General features: G+C 38.6%; 2 protein-coding genes across 2 annotated transcripts; one reads left to right on the top strand and one right to left on the bottom strand.

The window, feature by feature from the left end:
- The first annotated feature begins 1,896 nt into the window (after nucleotides 1–1,896).
- LOC129098295 (UNC93-like protein MFSD11) lies at nucleotides 1,897–10,426 on the top strand. Its single transcript, XM_054607282.1, has 13 exons — nucleotides 1,897–2,340; nucleotides 2,848–2,903; nucleotides 2,997–3,104; nucleotides 3,185–3,264; nucleotides 4,362–4,458; nucleotides 5,632–5,690; nucleotides 5,867–6,011; nucleotides 6,816–6,865; nucleotides 7,998–8,063; nucleotides 8,153–8,278; nucleotides 8,369–8,543; nucleotides 8,648–8,783; nucleotides 9,577–10,426. The coding sequence occupies exons 1-13, from the start codon at nucleotides 2,251–2,253 to the stop codon at nucleotides 9,727–9,729; spliced, it is 1,341 nt and encodes a 446-aa protein (XP_054463257.1). The 5' UTR covers nucleotides 1,897–2,250; the 3' UTR covers nucleotides 9,730–10,426.
- A 704-nt stretch (nucleotides 10,427–11,130) lies between these two features.
- Nucleotides 11,131–18,167, bottom strand: kdm8 (lysine (K)-specific demethylase 8). The gene is made up of 8 exons (XM_054607777.1): nucleotides 18,058–18,167; nucleotides 16,152–16,630; nucleotides 15,043–15,215; nucleotides 14,149–14,281; nucleotides 13,998–14,048; nucleotides 12,776–12,925; nucleotides 12,576–12,668; nucleotides 11,131–12,491 (listed from the first exon to the last, which is right to left on the bottom strand). Exons 2-8 carry the CDS (start codon nucleotides 16,605–16,607, stop codon nucleotides 12,327–12,329), a joined length of 1,221 nt encoding a protein of 406 aa, XP_054463752.1. The 5' UTR covers nucleotides 16,608–16,630; nucleotides 18,058–18,167; the 3' UTR covers nucleotides 11,131–12,326.
- Nucleotides 18,168–19,005: the final 838 nt, after the last annotated feature.

Here is a 19,005-nt window from a genome sequence, read left to right as displayed (position 1 = left end):
ATTTATATAGATGATTTGGCTTAAGAAATTAAAGCATTACATTGTGGAATGATGAAAGAGAAATGATAAATATTATTTTGTATGCAGTCGACAACTGGTTTTTCTATCACCATCTGAAGAAAAACTGCAACAAATGCTCTCATACACTAATTAATGATGTTTAAAAAGAGACAGGTTATAAACAAGAGAAAAACAGAAATAATTAACTTTTTTTTGTATTTTTTTTCACGTAGCACCCAAATAATGGCAATGGCTCGCTTAAGATTAACTTTCTTTCTATTTTGACAAACACATAAATTTCAGAAAAGGTGTCATAGTTCTTGCTTTATTACTCTTCTGGAGTTTGGGTCCTGTGAAATACTTCTATGTGTGACACAATACAAAACACAAGATATCTTCTGGGTGTGCACAGATTTATGTGCACCAAAGTTAGTTAAAGTGGGGGACGTGGGTTTGGAACCATGGGGCTCGCTGGAAGATATATACAGCATATAGCCCAGTCAGGACTTGGCTACATGATATGTAGGAACTTCATATGGAGGAACATTTTTTAGCCTCAGGGATACGGTTCAGTGTTGGCAGTGATGCAGGCATTGTATCGAACCACTGTGGTGAAAAGGGAGCTGAGCTGGAAGGCAAAGCTCTCACTGTATCAGTCCATCTACATTATGGCACTCACCTTTGGTCATAAACTTTGGGTAGTAATGGAAAGAATAAGATCGCTAAGCCGCCGAGGTGAGCTTCCTTCGTAGGGCTGGCCTCATTTTTAGAAATAATGTGAGGAGCTCCGACATCCGCTTCCAAAGGGGCAGGCTGAGGTTGTTTGGTACCCTGACTCGCCAGATGGTTTGTTACACAGAACCACCTGGAAGCAATCACTGGAAATTGAACTGATGCTATTGCAGCATATAAGATAACCTCTTCAGGAGCCGCCATTGTTGTTTTGAATGAACAGTTGTGTCGTCTGGCATACACCGATGCCAGGCGACACAAATTCAATCATAACTGATTGGTACATGCCCTGGCATTCCAAACACTAAGACAATACTTGAATACCAGAAAGAAAGAGTAGAGGCCCCAAAGTAGATCCTTGGGGAATATCCTTTTTCAAGATAACAGGATCACAAACACCATTCGTAAACCTGACAAATTGCATGTGGTTTCTTAAATAACTCTGAAACCAACTGGCCAAATTCTGACCAATACCAGCCTTGACCAGGATGTATATTAGCATGTGATGATCTACTGTATCAAATGCCTCAAAGGTCAGGTCTATAAATATAGCAACACAGAATGATTGCTTGTCAATAGCAGCGTTTAGGTCACGATCATTATTATGTCTATTATGTCCTAATAACTCATCCTTATCATCAGGAGCAGTGTAGGTTTGTTATTTTCGGGTTTAAAGTTCATTTGAAACGTATATTATGTCCAATATACTATTTGAAAGAATAAAGTTATTTTTGCTCTGACATGAATTACCGGAAGATGTAAATTTAGTAAAATGGTCTCGTTATCCTCCTGTGGGATGGGCCAGATATTTATCTTGACACAGAAATAAAAATAACTAACTGTATACCACAGAATAGTGTGGTACCTTTACCAAGCAAACAATAAAGTCTTATACTAGATCATATTTCACATTATCAATCTGAGTATCATAATAAGAATTAGTGTATAAATCCTGTCACTTTTGCTTTTTTTTTTCATGGGAGAATATTCCTCCTGGATACCTCTGGAAGGCAGCAAAGCTGAATGAGTGTAAATGACCGCAAATTACACCAGAAGAAGAAGAGGAAGCAGAGGAGAGAGAGAGAGAGAGAGGTAGAGAGAGATAGGAAAACACGGACGTAGAAGTCGTAGGACAAGGAAAGGAAGACCACTGCAAAAAAAAAGAAAAGAAAAAAAAAAAAGAAATAATTAAAGTCACAAGTTGTCATGCGTCTATCATAAGTAGGTTACTAATGATAGAAGGGAAGTGCCCTCATGACAGAGCTGCACTGTTGCTTTCTGTGTCCTTTACTCTGCGCAAACTCTTACCAAACAGTTAGTAAGTAAAACAGTTAGTAAGTAAAACAGTTAGTAAGTAAAACAGTTAGTAAGTAAAACAGTTAGTAAAGTCAACTTTAGTCGCGCAACTTTGTTACACATGGATTTATCCGAGTCCTAAATGAGTCTTTGCTAGATCTGCAGTTCAAATGAGTGGAGAGTGTAAAATGCTTTATTGCTGGGACCAGTGAGAAACCCACCATGGCAGACAGGAGGACGGTCAACGTAGTCATCTTAGGAGTGGGCTTTTTGTTCATCTTTACAGCCTTCACCACTTGTGGGAACATTGAAGTAAGTTTAACTTTATTATAGTTTTTTTTTTTTTTTTTTTTGACCACATCCACTCCGGAGTTTCTCATTTGTTTGTTGATGCCTCATGAAGCTTATGTTTTTTTATTATTATTATTGGCACAGATTTACTGTCCCATAACACTGTTGAGATGTTCCCATTGTGCTTTTACACACATCTGTAACTGTTACATTTAATTAAATAAATATAATTATGCATATATGCCTGTTTGTATAATGCATCCTGAATAATAACTATATTTATGCAGATCACAATAAACCATAAAACTAATGCTTTTGGTGTTGTACGCACATATTGTTATTAAACGGCAGATGTGCAGATGTGCAGATGTGCAGGAGGAAAGAAAACCAACGTCAGGCGCACCTCGTGTTTCTAATTCTCTTCAATGATCAATGTGATTTATCAAACCGGATGAATGACTTAAGCACATAGTTATGACCCATGTCGTCCTGTCCAGTCTAACCCTGCGCTTTGTATCTCCTTTTCAGCAAACTGTAGTGAAAAGCCTGCAGAATGGTACCTTCTCTGGCAGTGGGTACCACAGGTAGGCCATGCAGGCTCACATCTTCAAAAATATGTTTCTTTTTTATCAAAGTAAAACTTGACTAATAATCCTCTTTTCCCCTCCAAATCACAGTCTGGGAATCATCTATGGGGTCTTTTCATTCGCCAATTTACTTGCCCCATCAGTTGTTGCAGTGATTGGGCCGAAGATTACTATGTTTCTGAGTGGCCTTCTGTACAGGTACACATCTTCTTTGGTTATTACAAACATGATGAAGACGAAGGTGTTGCTCATTGCTGTTCTACGTGTTTTCTCTCCAGTGGGTACATTGCTGTGTTCATCGTCCCTTCAACATGGTCCTTATACTTGACCTCTGTGCTCATCGGCATTGGAGCAGCAAGTAAGTTCCTCTACCAGATGTGAAATATGTTTTTGAATTATGGTTTCACATAATAAGGAAGCGACGACTGGAACTCTCTGACATGTTTGCATCATCGTCCAGATTATAGTTGAGGCGGTGATGAGTAAAAAAATAAAGAACTGAATTGGAGGAAATAGCAGTCATTTAATTCAACTCTCTTTGTTTCAGGAGCTTTGTCTGTTTTCAGTTATTCTGCACGGATACCTTACGATGCAGATCTGAAACCTGGGTTACTATGTCAAGAAGTTTAAGTTTAGATATTTTACTTGTATTAATATAAGTCACGTTTACTGTAATTTAGCAGGACATCTGGAGGTCTGACGGTCTATAACATGTCAGAAAATAGTGAAAAATGCTCATTATAATTCCCCAGATCAATAGGAGACTTCTTCAAGTGTTTTATTTTGTTTCCAAAACCCAAAGACTACCAGATATGAAAAAATAACGCATCAAATCCTCACATTTAAGTAGCTAAAACTGGGAAATGTTTTTGCATATATGCTTGAAGAATGACAGAAACAATTAGTTAATTATAAATAATTTGTTAATCAACTAATCATTTCTGTTCTAGCCTACATACTGAATCACATCCTATTTACTAAAAAAGTACACATAAATACTTCATCTTGGTTCCTGTTGTTTTATTTTGCATCCTATTCAAGCTCAGTTACTGTGTTCAAAATAGTGTTTAATCATGCATACAGGGATTATCATGTCTGGGATGTGTTGCTGCGTATAAACAGTATATCCCAAATTAGACCTTAAATGGGTTAGGAGTTTTTTCTGCAAATAAATAGTGTGCAGCAGCAGCACTTTGAGTTTGCACTCAGTTAGTGAAAATACTGAGAAAGCAGCCCTCTTCCAAGCATTAACTGGAGAAATGAGGAAAAATGATTTGGGGCTGTTTGTAATGCAGCCTCAAATCACTGCACTGTGATACATTTTCATCATGTCCCGGGGCTACTGTGTGGTTAGATGCATTAGTTACCAACACAGACAGATAATATTTCACTTTGCGTATGCAATTAACTGACTGGTTAAATTTTTCTCTCCCTAATGACCTCACTTCCCCACAGTGCTCTGGACAGCTCAAGGACACTTCCTGGTGGAAAACTCCGAGGCGTCCACCATCAACAGGAACACGGGGATGTTCTGGGCTCTCCTGCAGTGCAGGTATGCAGCTACTGACACAGTTACACTCCAGTCTTAATGTTTTTAATATTCAAATTTTTAAACATTTTAATACTTTGAATTATACTGTATGTGATTCTCTGAAAATGATCCAACTAAGGCCTTCAGTAAATTTAGTTCCTTTTGAGAATCTGAAAATCCTCCTGCTAATTTCTTTCCCAAAGAAACCCAAGGTTGCAAATGATGTAACCAGCATTATATAATTTCTTCCCATCATTACATTCAGTGCATAACACACAATTCATCACAATGTTTTCTTCCTCCTTTTGTTTGATGCCCATATTCATGTTGATCAGAGACTTAGCAACCAGAATACTGTCAGGCCTGTATTTTTAGCCTGACAGGATATTACTGTACACTTTTATTTTAGAACATATTTAATAAATCATGTTGCAAATTGCCATATCTGTCAGTGAGTCATTGTTTTATCTGCACAATGTAAAAACAGCCAAACCTCTTTAAACAGAGTTCTGCATGTGAGAGTTTTGGCCTTTTCATCTCTTGTATTCGGCCCACTGCTCTTGGACAACTAATTTGTATTTGTTAAAATATGCAAATTGAATTAGTATAATAATTACATTGGCTGTCATCTGCTCCAAAGCTGACAACAGAGCAACGCTAATCTGACTGTGCAGTGGTGATCCCTGCCACGGTAAACTTAGGAATCAGTTCTTCACAGGCTGCAGACACACACATACAAAATGCAGTTACTGTTGTCTCTTCTGAAGAACCCCTGTTCTGCCTCGCCGAGGCTTTGGGACAAACTAATTGCTCATCTACATTTTTTAGTTTAGGTAATATGTAATTAAAGACAGAAATAGATCACAGCATTTTATAGGACAGCCCTGTTCACCATGAAAGGCAGATAAACATCTTAAAAATAAGAAGAAAGAAGCCTCCTCAAAGGCAGAAATGCAGATTATTGTTTAGAAAGTCAGCGTTTGAACCCCCCAAAAAAGTCCACTCCTTCTTGTATTCCTTTTCTGTCTGTCAAACATGATTCCCCAGATGACATTTTAAATAGCGGTGTATAGCCATTGTTTTTTCTGATAACTCTTTTGTCAAATTTAGTTTAAAAATAGGTCTAATGAGGCATAGAACAAAGGAAAACGTGTCTGTCAACTCACTCAATTCACCTGCTTTACTTTTTTACAGCATGCTATTTGGGAATCTTTATGTTTACTTTGACTGGAATGGACGGACAGAGATATCAGGTAGGGTTAAACTCTACTGTCGTCAATATAATAGCAAAATCCTGCATGATGATGGAAGCAAAATACAAAAAGGATTAAATGTGTGATTGGTTATGCTAACCATGCTCCTAGCTTAATGTTGTTAATATATCTTGTGTATTTTAATTAAGCGGTTTATTTTAATCTTCCTCCCTCAGACAGCAGCAGGAAAAACATTTTTCTGTCCCTGCTGGTCGCCTCCGTACTCGGCACACTCAGCTTCCTGGTGTTGAGAAAGAGCCATGATGAAGAGGAGATGCTCTCTGAAGAGGAAGGGCAGTCGCTGCTCTCAACCCGCGTGATGTAAAACGAACATCCTAGAAATGATTACACCTTTTTCACTGTGGTCCAAATCACTCAGAATATATAAAACATGTCTGAACCACTACTGAAAAAGGACAAGGAGGGTACGAACCTCAAGTGATGATTAGAAAAGTGAAATAGCAGCACAAAAAAAAGTTGCAGTTGACTATGTAAAAACTTTAACGACACCACCTAAAAAAAAATATATATTTTTTCAAATAAACCACTTTGAATTTTGCAAGGTTTGTCAAGATGACTTACCACTGCCGTTCTGTGGGAGTTTTAAGTCACTCTTGTCCTTCACTTAAATGACAGTCCATTTTTCAGCAGATCATTGAAATGTAGACACAGTGGAGCCTAATCATCACACTTCATACAAGTAGGCTGCAATCAGGCAGCTTTATGGCAGCTGGGACGGACACTTTCTCTTTGAGAAAATGACGGCGGTTAAAGTCCGAATTCTCCAGGCACGACCTTTAACAGTGTATAAACTTCAGTTTCAACTCAAAACACGAGTAGTAGAAATGATTATACAGAAGTTAGTAGATTGTGCAGAAATCTTGTAAGTGTTCTAGTTTTGGTCAAAATGTTTCTGTCTTATTGGCAGCAGTTTGAGTGATTAACGGTTTAACAAAGAATCCTTTAGGGAGCCATCATTCATAGAAAATGTTAAAGAATCAAGTGTCTTAAATCAGTTCACCTGTTCGTCACATGAATGAAGCTCTAGTTTGTGTGTGCCGTTTACTTTTATTGATTTATTTCAGCTTCGTCAGAGTTAAAATTGATTTCCTTTCTGTTGTTTAGGTACACGCACAGGGCAAACATGGCCATGCAGGATGCCAAGTCAGAATTCAGTAAGTTGTATTATTTGCAAATACATATGTATGTATGTATGTATGTATGTATGTATGTATGTATGTATGTATGTATGTATGTATGTATGTATGGAAACATAATGAACTATATGTAGTAACAACACTGACTATGCTCATTCTAAACAGGTTTATGGTATGTATTGTGTTGGTAAAGCGAAATATTGAAGTAAAATCCAACCAGACAGTACGCATACAAAACCAGATCAAAATACATTTTATTTGTGTGCTGTAGATGCACACTATTCTCCCATGATGCAATACACAAAGATCACTGAGGAGCTGCTTACGTCTTGGAAAACTTTGAGCAAATTGTTGGTGCTCAGGAGACAACAACAGAAAGATCTCAGAAAACCTTTTGTTTAAAAGATATTGATGAGGTACTATGTATTTTGGCTGCTAGCATGCATGGCAATATTGCACATGCTATACATAGTTTACTTCCTTATCGTATAAATTTGTATCATCTGAGATTTTTCACATAATATTACAGAATAAGGCACCAAAGACATGTTTTTGTATTTGTTCTTTTCTCTCTTAGTTATTTAACATACTGCTAGTTCTCTGCACTTCACCGCTCTCAGTCTTAAGCAGTCGCAAGAGAAAATGTCTTTCTTGTGGATAAAAATCTTCTAGCATAACAAGCGTACAGAGAAACAACCTTCTTTTAGATTAAATCTGTTTTAGCTGCACATGCACTCGCCTTCAGTGCAGCCTGAGGTTGTTTGGATGATCAGATTACTCTTTGTCTTGTATCTTGTGTGCATGTAGATTTGTGTATACACACCTTAAACGTGTCAAGTATATCGAAGATTCACACTGATTCATGTCAAGAGAGAGGCCATCCAGGGAATAAAAACAGACCTAGTGGGATTTCTTCTTTGAAAATCAGAATTTCTCCACCCTCCTGTAATTTACTCCCTTGGGTGTTCTTCCACATGCATTTAGATGTGGATTTATGGCATATTGAGGGAGAAAATGTTCACATCTTTTATCTGCATTGAGCTTAAATTGTCAGAGGGTAATGGGGCCTTAACATCTGCATTTTTTTTTATCATCATAAAATGTATTTATTAGCAATTCAAATCAGTGTATTGTGTGTCCTCCCGTTCAGAAACCATCCTGCAGCTTCTGAAGACTAAAACTATTCTGCTCCTGAGTCCCTGCATGGCGTACAGCGGTGAGTCACATGGAGAACACGTTCATGTAATAAGTGTCTAAACCTGGAGTGAAGGCCTGCAGCTGCAGCGTGCTCCTCTTGTTGTGCAGGCCTGGAGCTGTCGTTCTACAGCGGAGTGTATGGGACGTGTATCGGAGCCACCACACAGTTTGGAGCTTCAGCTAAAGGCTTGATCGGGATCTCTGGGATTGTGGTGGGCATTGGAGAGATTGTGGGTGAGTTAACGTTCCTCTACCGGAGCTCGTTTAGGTGATTGAAAGTCACTGGAGGTCTCTGATATTAATAAATACGTTCTTCATCATCAGGTGGAGGCTTGTTTGGATTGTTGTGCAAGAACAATCGCTTCAGACGGACCTCCGTGGTGTTTCTGGGGATGGTTGTCCACTTCGTTGCCGTCTATTTGATCTTCCTCAACATCCCAGATGATGCAACTGTTGTCTTCAATACCACCACCCAGAGTAAACCGTTTCTAGCTCCTAGGTAGGGGATTCCTCTCACAATTTAACAATAAAGAAAGATTGAACACGGGGAAGGCCAGTTACAATTCTGCCTTGTTTTAATAAGAGCTATATTTTCTCTTTTAGTGTATCCATTGCCCTGCTGTGCAGCTTCTTGCTCGGACTAGGGGACAGTTGTTTCAACACTCAACTCTACAGCATATTAGGCTGTGTTTATACTGAACACAGCACGCCTGCTTTTGCCATCTTCAAATTCATCCAGGTAATCCCGGGTCGACAATTCTCCGCCGTTGTTAGCAGAGCTCTGCAAAGCTGGGTTAAAATGTTGTCTTGTCAAGTGTAAAATAAATTCACCTGAAGCCCCATAAAAAAAGAAAAGAACGAGACCCACACACGTCTCTTAATCCCCCCCCGTTGTCTCTGCTGCGAAAATTGGTCTGTAACAAGAAATAAACCCTGGACCATCTGGTGTTTTATATTCAACAGATTTTTTTTGTCTGTTACACTATGCACAGGTCCTTCATAATAAATCGCTTTACTGCTTTATTTGAGAGAAATTATATTTATACTTTGTCCTGAGATTCATGAGAATTAGCCTCGCATTAGTTAAAAACTCAAAATTGATTTCCCTCCACAGAAGCAGAAAATCAAGCTCGACTCAAATTGTTCTGTACAAAAATAACTTTTTTAATTTTTTTTATGGCGCCTCCTTGTTTTTGAATAATTTGACGAACTACCGATTTGATATACATTTGCGGAGACCTCATTTTGATACAGCCAATCAAACGTGCATAAAGCGGTACATTTCTCCTGTTAATGATAAAAATACAATTGACCGATTGCAAACAAATTATATTAAAAATAATAATGGGGTCTAATAAACAGAGGATGTCATTTGCTGATGGGTCTTTTCGTCTCATGCGCAAATCAAATGAATTACAAAAAAAAGAAGAAGAAAGTTCACTTATAAAAATAGCACAATGTACCTCCGAGCCAAAGACCAGCGATGTTGTCGACTGGACTTAAACATCTTAACATCTCCTCTCCTCTGTCAGTCTGTTTTCGCAGCGGTGGCGTTCTTCTACGGCGGGTACCTCCTGCTGAAGTGGCAGCTCCTGATGATGGTCATCCTGGGCTTCACTGGAACGCTCTGCTTCTTCGCGGTGGAGCGGATGCAGAGCTACTCTGTAGATTTGCAGGAATATTAGAACCAAGACATTTCTGTATCAGCATCGATTGTTTTGTGGGAGGAACTTTATATTAACACACTTTAGGTCATTTACATTTGGAATAACTCTCACACTCAAAAGAGTTTGAATTATTGCAACAATTGAAACGTTTTAAGCTGCCTTAAGCATAACATGGTCTGTTCTAATAACCCGACACTACAGTATTGTCATTATTCATTAACATTATTTTACCTGTTTGTCTTACTGTAGGATTCTAAATTAACCACTTACCTTATCTTATACTTATTTGCATTGCTTCCAGCTCAGGTTTGCTATTAAAGGCAGTGTCTTAATAGTGTCATTTGAAAATATTTTATGTGTCTAAAACTGTCATTTTTAAAGCTGTTTATAGTTTGACAGACTGATTGACAGTTTGATAAAAAAAGATGAGAGAAAATGATGCAATATTGTTGAAGTCATGTGCAGAGAAATATTAACTAATTAATGCCTGACAATCATTGTTCTTAACCTTTTTTTTTTTTGTAAATCTAGCATTTTGTCAATGTTTTCTTTCCATTTTGTGAATCTTTGGTAAATAAAGTTTGATGCTTTTTCAGTGACTTAAATGAACATGCCGAGCAAAAGTATTGAATGTGTTATGTAGCATTTTGCAATGAACTGTAAAGACGGTGTATATGCAAAACACAGTCAAGGCTTCTGAGAACAACTGAAATAAACAGTTTGAACAATGAACATTTATGTAGAGGAATATTACTGAGGTCAAGCTTATTGATTAATTTGCATTTGACCTTTAAATGAAAAATGAGGGCCCACACTTAAATGTTATGCGTCCTGACTGAACTAAGTTTGATAGCAGATTAAATGTTCCCCCTCAGAAGGGAAACACAAGCACTGTTTGTTTTTAACACCGGCCTGTGCTTCAGATCGTAGTGGATTGGGGGTTTTACTCACCATAACGTAACTAATGCTCGTCCAGTTTATTGTAACACAAAACAAGATAAATCTCCGGCTTTTATTCCTGATTTGCCAGATTTATTTGAAAATCCACGAGGCCATTAATCAAAAAGAGGAGCAGGAGGAGAGTGTCTGGCTGGAAGCGAGAAAGGGTTATAGGCCCAGAGGTCCCGCATTACTTCACTGGTAATTGAGTATTGATTACATTATAATGAGAGTAAGCAGTTTTGTGTGATCTTAAGTCATTGTGCTGCATACTTGACAACAGCAAAGAGCTGATGGGCTAAGTGAAGTATACAGCGTTTACTCACAGAATTAAACTCCGACAGGGTTCATGTTATTAGTTTAGAAAGTAACTGGGTTTGGATAAGTCTATTACCTGAACACTGGAGGACGCATCAGCCGTTAATTATTCCACAATGTTTCTCAAATGAAAATTAAAACAAGTAATACATAAATACTTGACACATTTTATCGGCAGCACTATCATGGAAGATACAAAGTTTACTACATTATTAGCTATTTATTATTAAAATGCAAATACCAGAGCATATTTAAAAACAATTTGGCTATTTAAGCACATATGTATATTTGCAGCAAATTCACGTTTGTTTGAACCACTTTCTGCGTACTTTAGACTTTACTTTCTTTGTTTTTTCAAATTTTTTCAAAATGAGTTGAAAATGTATTATCATTTATTCCATTTTCTTGAGCTATTGTGTTCACTAAAAAAAAAAAAACAATCCCACACAACTCTTTGGATTTATTCTGCCTTGCGCTGCCTTGATTTCCCAGCACACTACTTCAGCTGACTGTGAATTTGGTTGAAAAGCAGATCAAATATGTACATCAGCGCCGATCTACTTCATTTTGTCACATCCTCGCATGCTTCACGGTTCTAATTAGAAGGTTTGATTGAAATGGACCTGCGGGAAACACGACCGGGGCTTGTTAGAGGTCTGAGATGTGAAACGAAGTGCTGCTGTCTTTATAGTCGGGGGTTTTGTTTTTGAAGCTCGACAAGTTGTACTGTCAGGGTACTTAACCAGTGAGACACCTCTGATTTCAAAGTCTGTCTGTGCACAGGGGATTAATTCATTTCATTTATTAATTTTTCGTCTGTGACCTGCTTGATTGTGTCTGACTGTCAGGTTAACCAGAGAGCTGTGTTTGCCACCACATCGTTATACCTGTAGCTCACTGGGTTATTAAATTTGAAGACTTGCCTCATTTCCATGAATTATGGAAATCATACATCTGAGGATAGTTGTATGAATAAGGTTCACAGCACAATTAAATATACCAATTTGAAGTGAGATGACTAACAACTCTACGTAATTATATGCAGGATGAGATGAGCACAAACAGTTTTAACTGCTCATTTGTTTTTTTTCCCTCCCCGCTGTTAGCTTTCCACACAATAGATGTTGTTGCAATCATGAGCAGCACAATTAAACTAATCACTCAGCACTGAGTGTTCATTGCTCACGGATCAAAAGTTTGTGTGATCAGCGGTTGTCCTGAGATTGATGAGAATTAGCCTCGCATTAGTTAAAAACTCAAAATTGATTTCCCTCCACAGAAGCAGAAAATCAAGCTCGACTCAAATTGTTCTGTACAAAAATAACTTTTAAAATTTTTTTTTTATCATGGATCTGCAGTCATGACCACCAGAAGCTGACAGAGAAGCTGAGCTCTAGGGATCGGACATAATGCCAGTGTTGGACGGGGATGAACAGCACGTCTCCAGGCTGCAACACGCATTCCAGATACGGAGCCTGGGCAAACTCCGGGAAGAGCTCCGCGTCTGGGTTCTCCACCTCCACCTACATGGAAGGAGTCAGAAATTGGAAATGCTGCATATATTTGCAGGCTCAACATGCACCATCTCTATGGACTGTCAACCCCACCTGACTGGTATTGTGAAGGAGCTGTGATTGATGAGGGTACAGCTTGTCTGTGTCCTCTGGGGAATATAGGCGAATGTATTTGCTTCCCACCACCTAGGTGTATGAAAACAGGGGGGAAATCCCATGAGGTAAACAAACAGCGGTCACTTGACAGATCCTTGACACTAACTGGATTCATAAAGTAGCCTTGATGTCGTCACCTGAGCCAGGAAGTTCTGCTGAGGGTCCTGGTGGAGAGGAGACACCGTACCTCTGGGCCCGAACCAAGCGTTAACGGTGATGTCGTCTTCGTCTCCTTCGCCGAGGCAGCAATAATCAGGAGGGCGGATGTCCTCCTTCAGCTCTGGTATCTAAGGCAACGTCAAACAAAGAAAATCTCATCAGGGGGCATTTAAGACTCGCTAACTAAATTGTACCTTGTTGTTTCTAACCGCAACATTCGCCAACCTTATCCAGCAAATAACATGAAATTAAAAAAACAAGTTTACTTTGCATTTGCTGATGGTATTTCAGACTGAAATATCTCAACTTCTATTGCATGGATTGTCATGAATTGTAAATTATTAATAAATTAGGTGAAACCATTATTTGTCATTTTACAACAAAAAGTTGCACGATGGAATTTAAGTTGAAGCCCCTTCATGATACACACACACAGAACATAATTACACATTTTTAATTAGAAATAGAATAAAATTACAAAATAAAACAATACATAGTCCCCTATAAAATGATTATATACATATATACTTAGAGAGACTTTGGTTATAATGTAAACAACTATTTATGAGCAAATACCTGCAAACCTAATGACATTCCCATCAGCCTCAACTGTACTTTCTGTTTCATGCTAATAAGCAAACGTTAGCATGCCAACATTTTAAAGGTGCACAATGTGAATATCACATGTCATTTTTTTGATCATTATTCTTATAAATAGTAAAACATTCTATAATAGTTTATAAGAAAAGATCACAAATCATAATCAGGATGTGTTGATTATTTAAAGGAAAACATCAAATTTGTCTTTTCCAGGTAATATCTTGACATTGTAGAGTCAGTTTCTAGATACACGTAATTAACATATGATTAGCTGATTACGGGCGATTCCTGAAAGACGAGGATATTGTTTGAGAAATCAGCGTCTGGCCTCATTCTGCTCCATACAACAGCCCAAAATACATAACTTTAAGCTTGACAAGGTGCCCTTTTTGTAAAGTTCAATCCAGACAATTTATTGACTTGGACGGTAAAATTAAGACTAAAAAGTCAATACTGTTCCAAGCAAAGTGGTGGGAGAATGACAGCTGGAAAAAAGGAGAATTAAATTCTCCATAGTGCCGAAAAATCTAACCTGAATAATCAACTAGTGAACTGAGAATCATTTTGATAATGACGTAGTCAGAAAAGACGAAGCCACACCTGATCAAACAGCTGGTGTTGAGCGAGATAACCCAGACCTTTTACTCCCTCCTGTTTGATCCGCAAAGTAAAATCAAAACGCCGTGTTAGAAAGCACACAGAGATCTTTCTTCATTAACAATGCAGCAAGGCTTGATGAGGATTGACTAACTTTATTCAGAATGTATCGATCGATGAACTCATTGACCGTTAGCAGCGTCTGGGACCATTCCTCGTCCGTGTACCTGGACCCGACCTCAACGGGAACGGTCCGACAGCCGGCCACAGACCTCAAGTATTCTATGCTTTGCGGGAGAGAGAAACAATCAATTCATTAAGCATTACTGCAAACGACAATTTAAGCCACAAATCTGGTCATTCTGGATTCGAGCCCTGCTAAAAGAAATGAGCAATGCGTGAACTTGTGGATGTCCTCCTCCACCATCAGAGCCGAGAGTCAGATGCCAGGAGCCGTATGTCAGATGCCAGAGTGAATAGTCAGCTGTCAGGAGTCAGCAGTGAGGGGGAGGACAGTGAGGAATAATCTTAAACGGAGAGGCAGTTATATCAGACTCTGTCTCGAGTCTCTCGTCAGCGATCAGGGATGATATGATGAGTAAACCGACCTAAATTCTGTATATGTTGTTTATTTTGAGGCAATTAGGACTGAAACTTACACGACACATCACAGTGCCAGGTAACAAACTGATGTGAATCATATGTTTCATGGCAGTAACGGTACCAGAGGGCTGCAGGTTTTTATGTCCTCACGAGTGTGAATCAGTCTGATGACACGGCTAGAATACAAATAATGGTTGAAGTGTGTGAACATGATGGAGGATTAATAATGTACATATTATTATTTATTTTTTTTTTTTAATTTTACTTCAAGATCTTGTATTTAAGACTAATCTATCATTTTCTGTCAGACCTTTGGCAGTCGGACTAATGAGTTTAACATACTAATACTGATGGGTTTATAATAGGTTAAAACATCTGACATGTTGATGTCATCTAGACAAAACAAATGGCACTCTTTAATCGAACAGAAAAAACCCCCACAAACCTCCAGGGGTGTTGGTTGAAGGCGGGCCAGTGCTCAATGATCCCCTCTAAAATCACCGGTTTGAGGGGGAGCAGGTAGTTGGTGCTGAAGCTCTCCAGTGAAGGACACTTCATCCTGGGAACCGCCAACTCCTCTCTGATCGCAGGAACACGTGGGCACTCCGTCTTCATTCTCTAAATGATGCCACCACAACAAGGGTTTGTCAAGGCTTTAATTCAGTTACGAGATGAAGAGCTTTAAGGGGGAAATATCAAGAATGAAAGTATCATGTTTCTCTATAAGAAGGCTGAAATTATTAGTTGTTTAATGAATGCGTTTATTGTCAGAAAAAAAAATGTTGTTTTGTTGAATTGAGGATGAGCTAATTCTTTATGTGATAGTGAATTCAATATAATTCAATTTTGGACTATTGCTGGGGCAAAATAACCTAATCAGAAGATATCTCCATGGGCTTTATGGAACTGTTTCTGAGATTTCTTTTGACATTTACTTGCCGAAATATTTGATTAACGGAGGATTGATTGGCAGATTAGAAAGATAGTTGCAGCATTCCAGCTGGACTCTAGAGACCAAACAGACATTTATGGTCAAGGTGGTTGAATTGATGCTTTTCTTTTTAAAGGCAAAGAGGAACAAACATGTGGTTCAGAAAAACAATCCAGCTAACCTTACTCTAAACTCTCCATCCTGATGACATCTAAACAAAGTGATCTGACATTTGAGTGTTTGTTGCCCTGTATTTTCAGTGACATCTGACGGAGTGCGACAAAATGAGGGGCGACAAAGGAAATGCTTGTCTAAAACTTTAGAGAAGCTTATTCTGAAAAGTCCTCCAAGAGTCTAACTGTTGCTGCACCACATACAACTACTTTTCTTTGTAGTTTTACATGCATTCCTTTGATGACGACGGTGTACTTATTGGTCACCTAAAATAAATCAGCAGTACTCATCTTATTTTATCATCAAGATGCTTTCCTTCCTTTTATTTTTGTAAAATTTGATAATGAATTGTACTTCCTTTTATTTTTTGTAAAATTTGATAATAAATTGTACTTTAGCAATCAAGGCTTACACATTTTAAGAAAAGAATGTTGAAAAAACTGACTGACCTTGACTTCAGTGTTTTCACTTTCTTCTTCTAATTTAGTGGATTTCCTGACTTCAGCTTGCAGGATCCGAACTATAACCTGAAGTATGTCATCCATGATGGCTGCCCCCATGAGTAAACCCATGTCACAGGTCCTCACAGCCAGCAGGACCTCCTCTGCTGACGGATCTCCACCACACAGAGCGGCCACTTTGAACAGGCAGCCGTAGGAATAAACGCGTCTCCATTCTTTGTCCACGTGGCGCCATGTTCCCGTGTTGAGTTTCTCCCAGGAGAAATCCAAAAGGATCTGAGCATTAAGCGTTCGGCTGGCGCTGGTGGCGTCGCTGTAAAGCTGCCGCCGAGCCCGTTTCAGCATTTCCACCACACTTGACTCCACTTTGTCGCTGAACTGCAGCGGGAACTGTTCCTCATTACGAGGCAGGGCAGCAGAGATCTTTGACCACAGCGTGGCCATCGATGAGAAGGTCTTTATTTATTCTGTGTGACAGACAGTGAGGGTGAGTTAGGGCAGCACTTGTTCAGACTGAATCCCTAATGATGATGCACAACTCAATTTACATGTGGACTGTTACTTCAACGAATCACTGTAATATTCAGAGGCAAAGGTTTTCATTTAATCACTCGTTCTGTGCTCAGCTGCTCATGGGTCAACACTTAGCCAAACCTGCCCACCATGGTTACACACACTCACGGTACACTTGCTTTTTCGAAACCCGACAGCCTCTTTGCGGCAGTAAAACACATGTATAAACCCAATTTCCAAATTGGCAACCACAAAGCACAGGTGAGGACAATCCCGAGCCAGAACTGCGAGTGTGACACATGCTCAGTGACGACACTCTGTCACATGGTATCTGAATCCGCCAAACTCTGCCTCCATGTGCCTCCATCTCCAAGCTGGAGATGATGCCAAAATACCAGGCAGCCAACTTTGAGCACCTGGTTCATTTGAGTACAGAAACACGGCCTTGAGACTCTGAGACCGACTGTCACTCAACAGAACTAAACTCAACATTTTGTCACATGCCTGAGGTAATCCCCAGTGTCAGGACAGTTATGACCCCGCAGGGCCCTCCAACAGGACTCTTATAGTTATAATAGTTTTTCTGTCTGTAAATATAATATTTCAGTTATTGTTGTTTTTTCTACTGTTTCTTATTGCTTATTTATAATACTTGTTTTTTTATTTCATTTTTTATTTTTATCTTGTCTTTCTTTTACTATGTCTCTTGTGTGCACTTTACTCTATGCTGCTGTAAGCCTGCAAATAAAGGATTATCTTATTTTATCTTATCAGTCTGGTATTTTTCTTAGTCATCAACTGAAACATTTGTGCAATCTTTGACTTTATACAACAGAAAAAACAAGTAATTATTTGTGATATTTTGGGAAATTAGTCTCATTGTCAAATTATATTAAAGAAGTCAATAAATTGGATGGGCAGAATAAACTTTCAATGAAAGTTCAACTCAAATCTGTCATATTTTTCTTTAAAAAAAACCTTAGAAATTATACTCCATTTATAGATAATCCTGTATCTACTATTTGGACATCTAAAAAAAACAACAACATAAAAACATATAGATGAATTAATGTCAAATGTGTTGCTGCATGGTTGGATTATGATAATTTCTATTGAAATATGTATTTAAAACACATAAATGCAAGTTATATATGAGACATAAACATGAGGATTTGGCCAAATATGTTTGATTCTGAATCCTTAAGCAAATACGTAAATGAAATAATGTCTATCATTATCATTATAAAGCCTATATTATTTATAACTAATTATTCACCCCAAAAAATACCCGATCAACTTAGAAAAGAAACATCTTCTTTAACAGTGACGTTAACTTTACTTTCGAGCTGAACGGAATTGAACAGGTAAATGTTATATTTACCTGTTATCACGACATTTACTCCGTTAACTCAGTACTATGCTTCACACAGGAGCTGCTTTAACCCGTGGACGCAACAACTTCACTGCCTGTGGGACATCAAAAACAGACCGGCAGGGAACTCGGACAGCGTCAAACATTGGTTCCGCGACAAGTGCAATTTATCCAAGACAAGAACAAAACGTTTCTCAAAATACTGCACAAATACGTGATATTTAAATTCATACATTTTATGTTGGATTTATGTTTATATCACTAACTTTGATCTGCATTCACTGTGTGCACTCTGCTGGATTTATTTACACATATCCAGAGACCATTACATTACATTACATTACAGTCATTTAGCAGACGCTTTTATCCAAAGCGACTTACAGTCAGTAGTATATTACATATCATTCACCCATTCACACACTGATGACAGGCTACCATGCAAGGTGCCACCATCAGACTCTAACTAACATTCATGCAACATCCAGTCCACACCGATGGCAAGCCTTCAGGAGCAACTTGGGGTTAAGTGTCTTGCCCAAGGACACATCGACTGCCGACGCCGGGTATCGACCCACCGACCCTCTGATTGGAGAACTACCTTGCTCTCCACTACGCCACAGCCGCCCAGACAAGTTACATTAATATCTCAACAGGTGAACAACTGAGTCCAGTCAATATGAGGTTTTGAGACAACAATACTCCCAACATAATGAATGAATGCAATTGTTACTCAACCATTTGCTCCCCCCCTCCCCCCTCTTTTCATTGCTCCTGCTACTCAGAATATTTATGTAAATACAGATATTCCTAGAAGGCTGACTGATATGTATCCGTACAAATATGATAGGAAACCTTCAGCGGGAAAGTCTAGAAACTATAAACACGCCGCACTATTATCAAATGTCAAACACTCTATGAAATTCAAATAATCTGAGTGCAAACCGGGAAGCTGTTCCT

The sequence above is a fragment of the Anoplopoma fimbria genome, chromosome 11 (genome assembly GCF_027596085.1).
Source record: "Anoplopoma fimbria isolate UVic2021 breed Golden Eagle Sablefish chromosome 11, Afim_UVic_2022, whole genome shotgun sequence".
Taxonomy (NCBI): Eukaryota; Metazoa; Chordata; class Actinopteri; order Perciformes; family Anoplopomatidae; genus Anoplopoma; species Anoplopoma fimbria.
The sequence above is the reverse complement of the archived record's forward strand: the minus strand, read 5'-3'. Positions and strand labels throughout refer to the sequence as shown.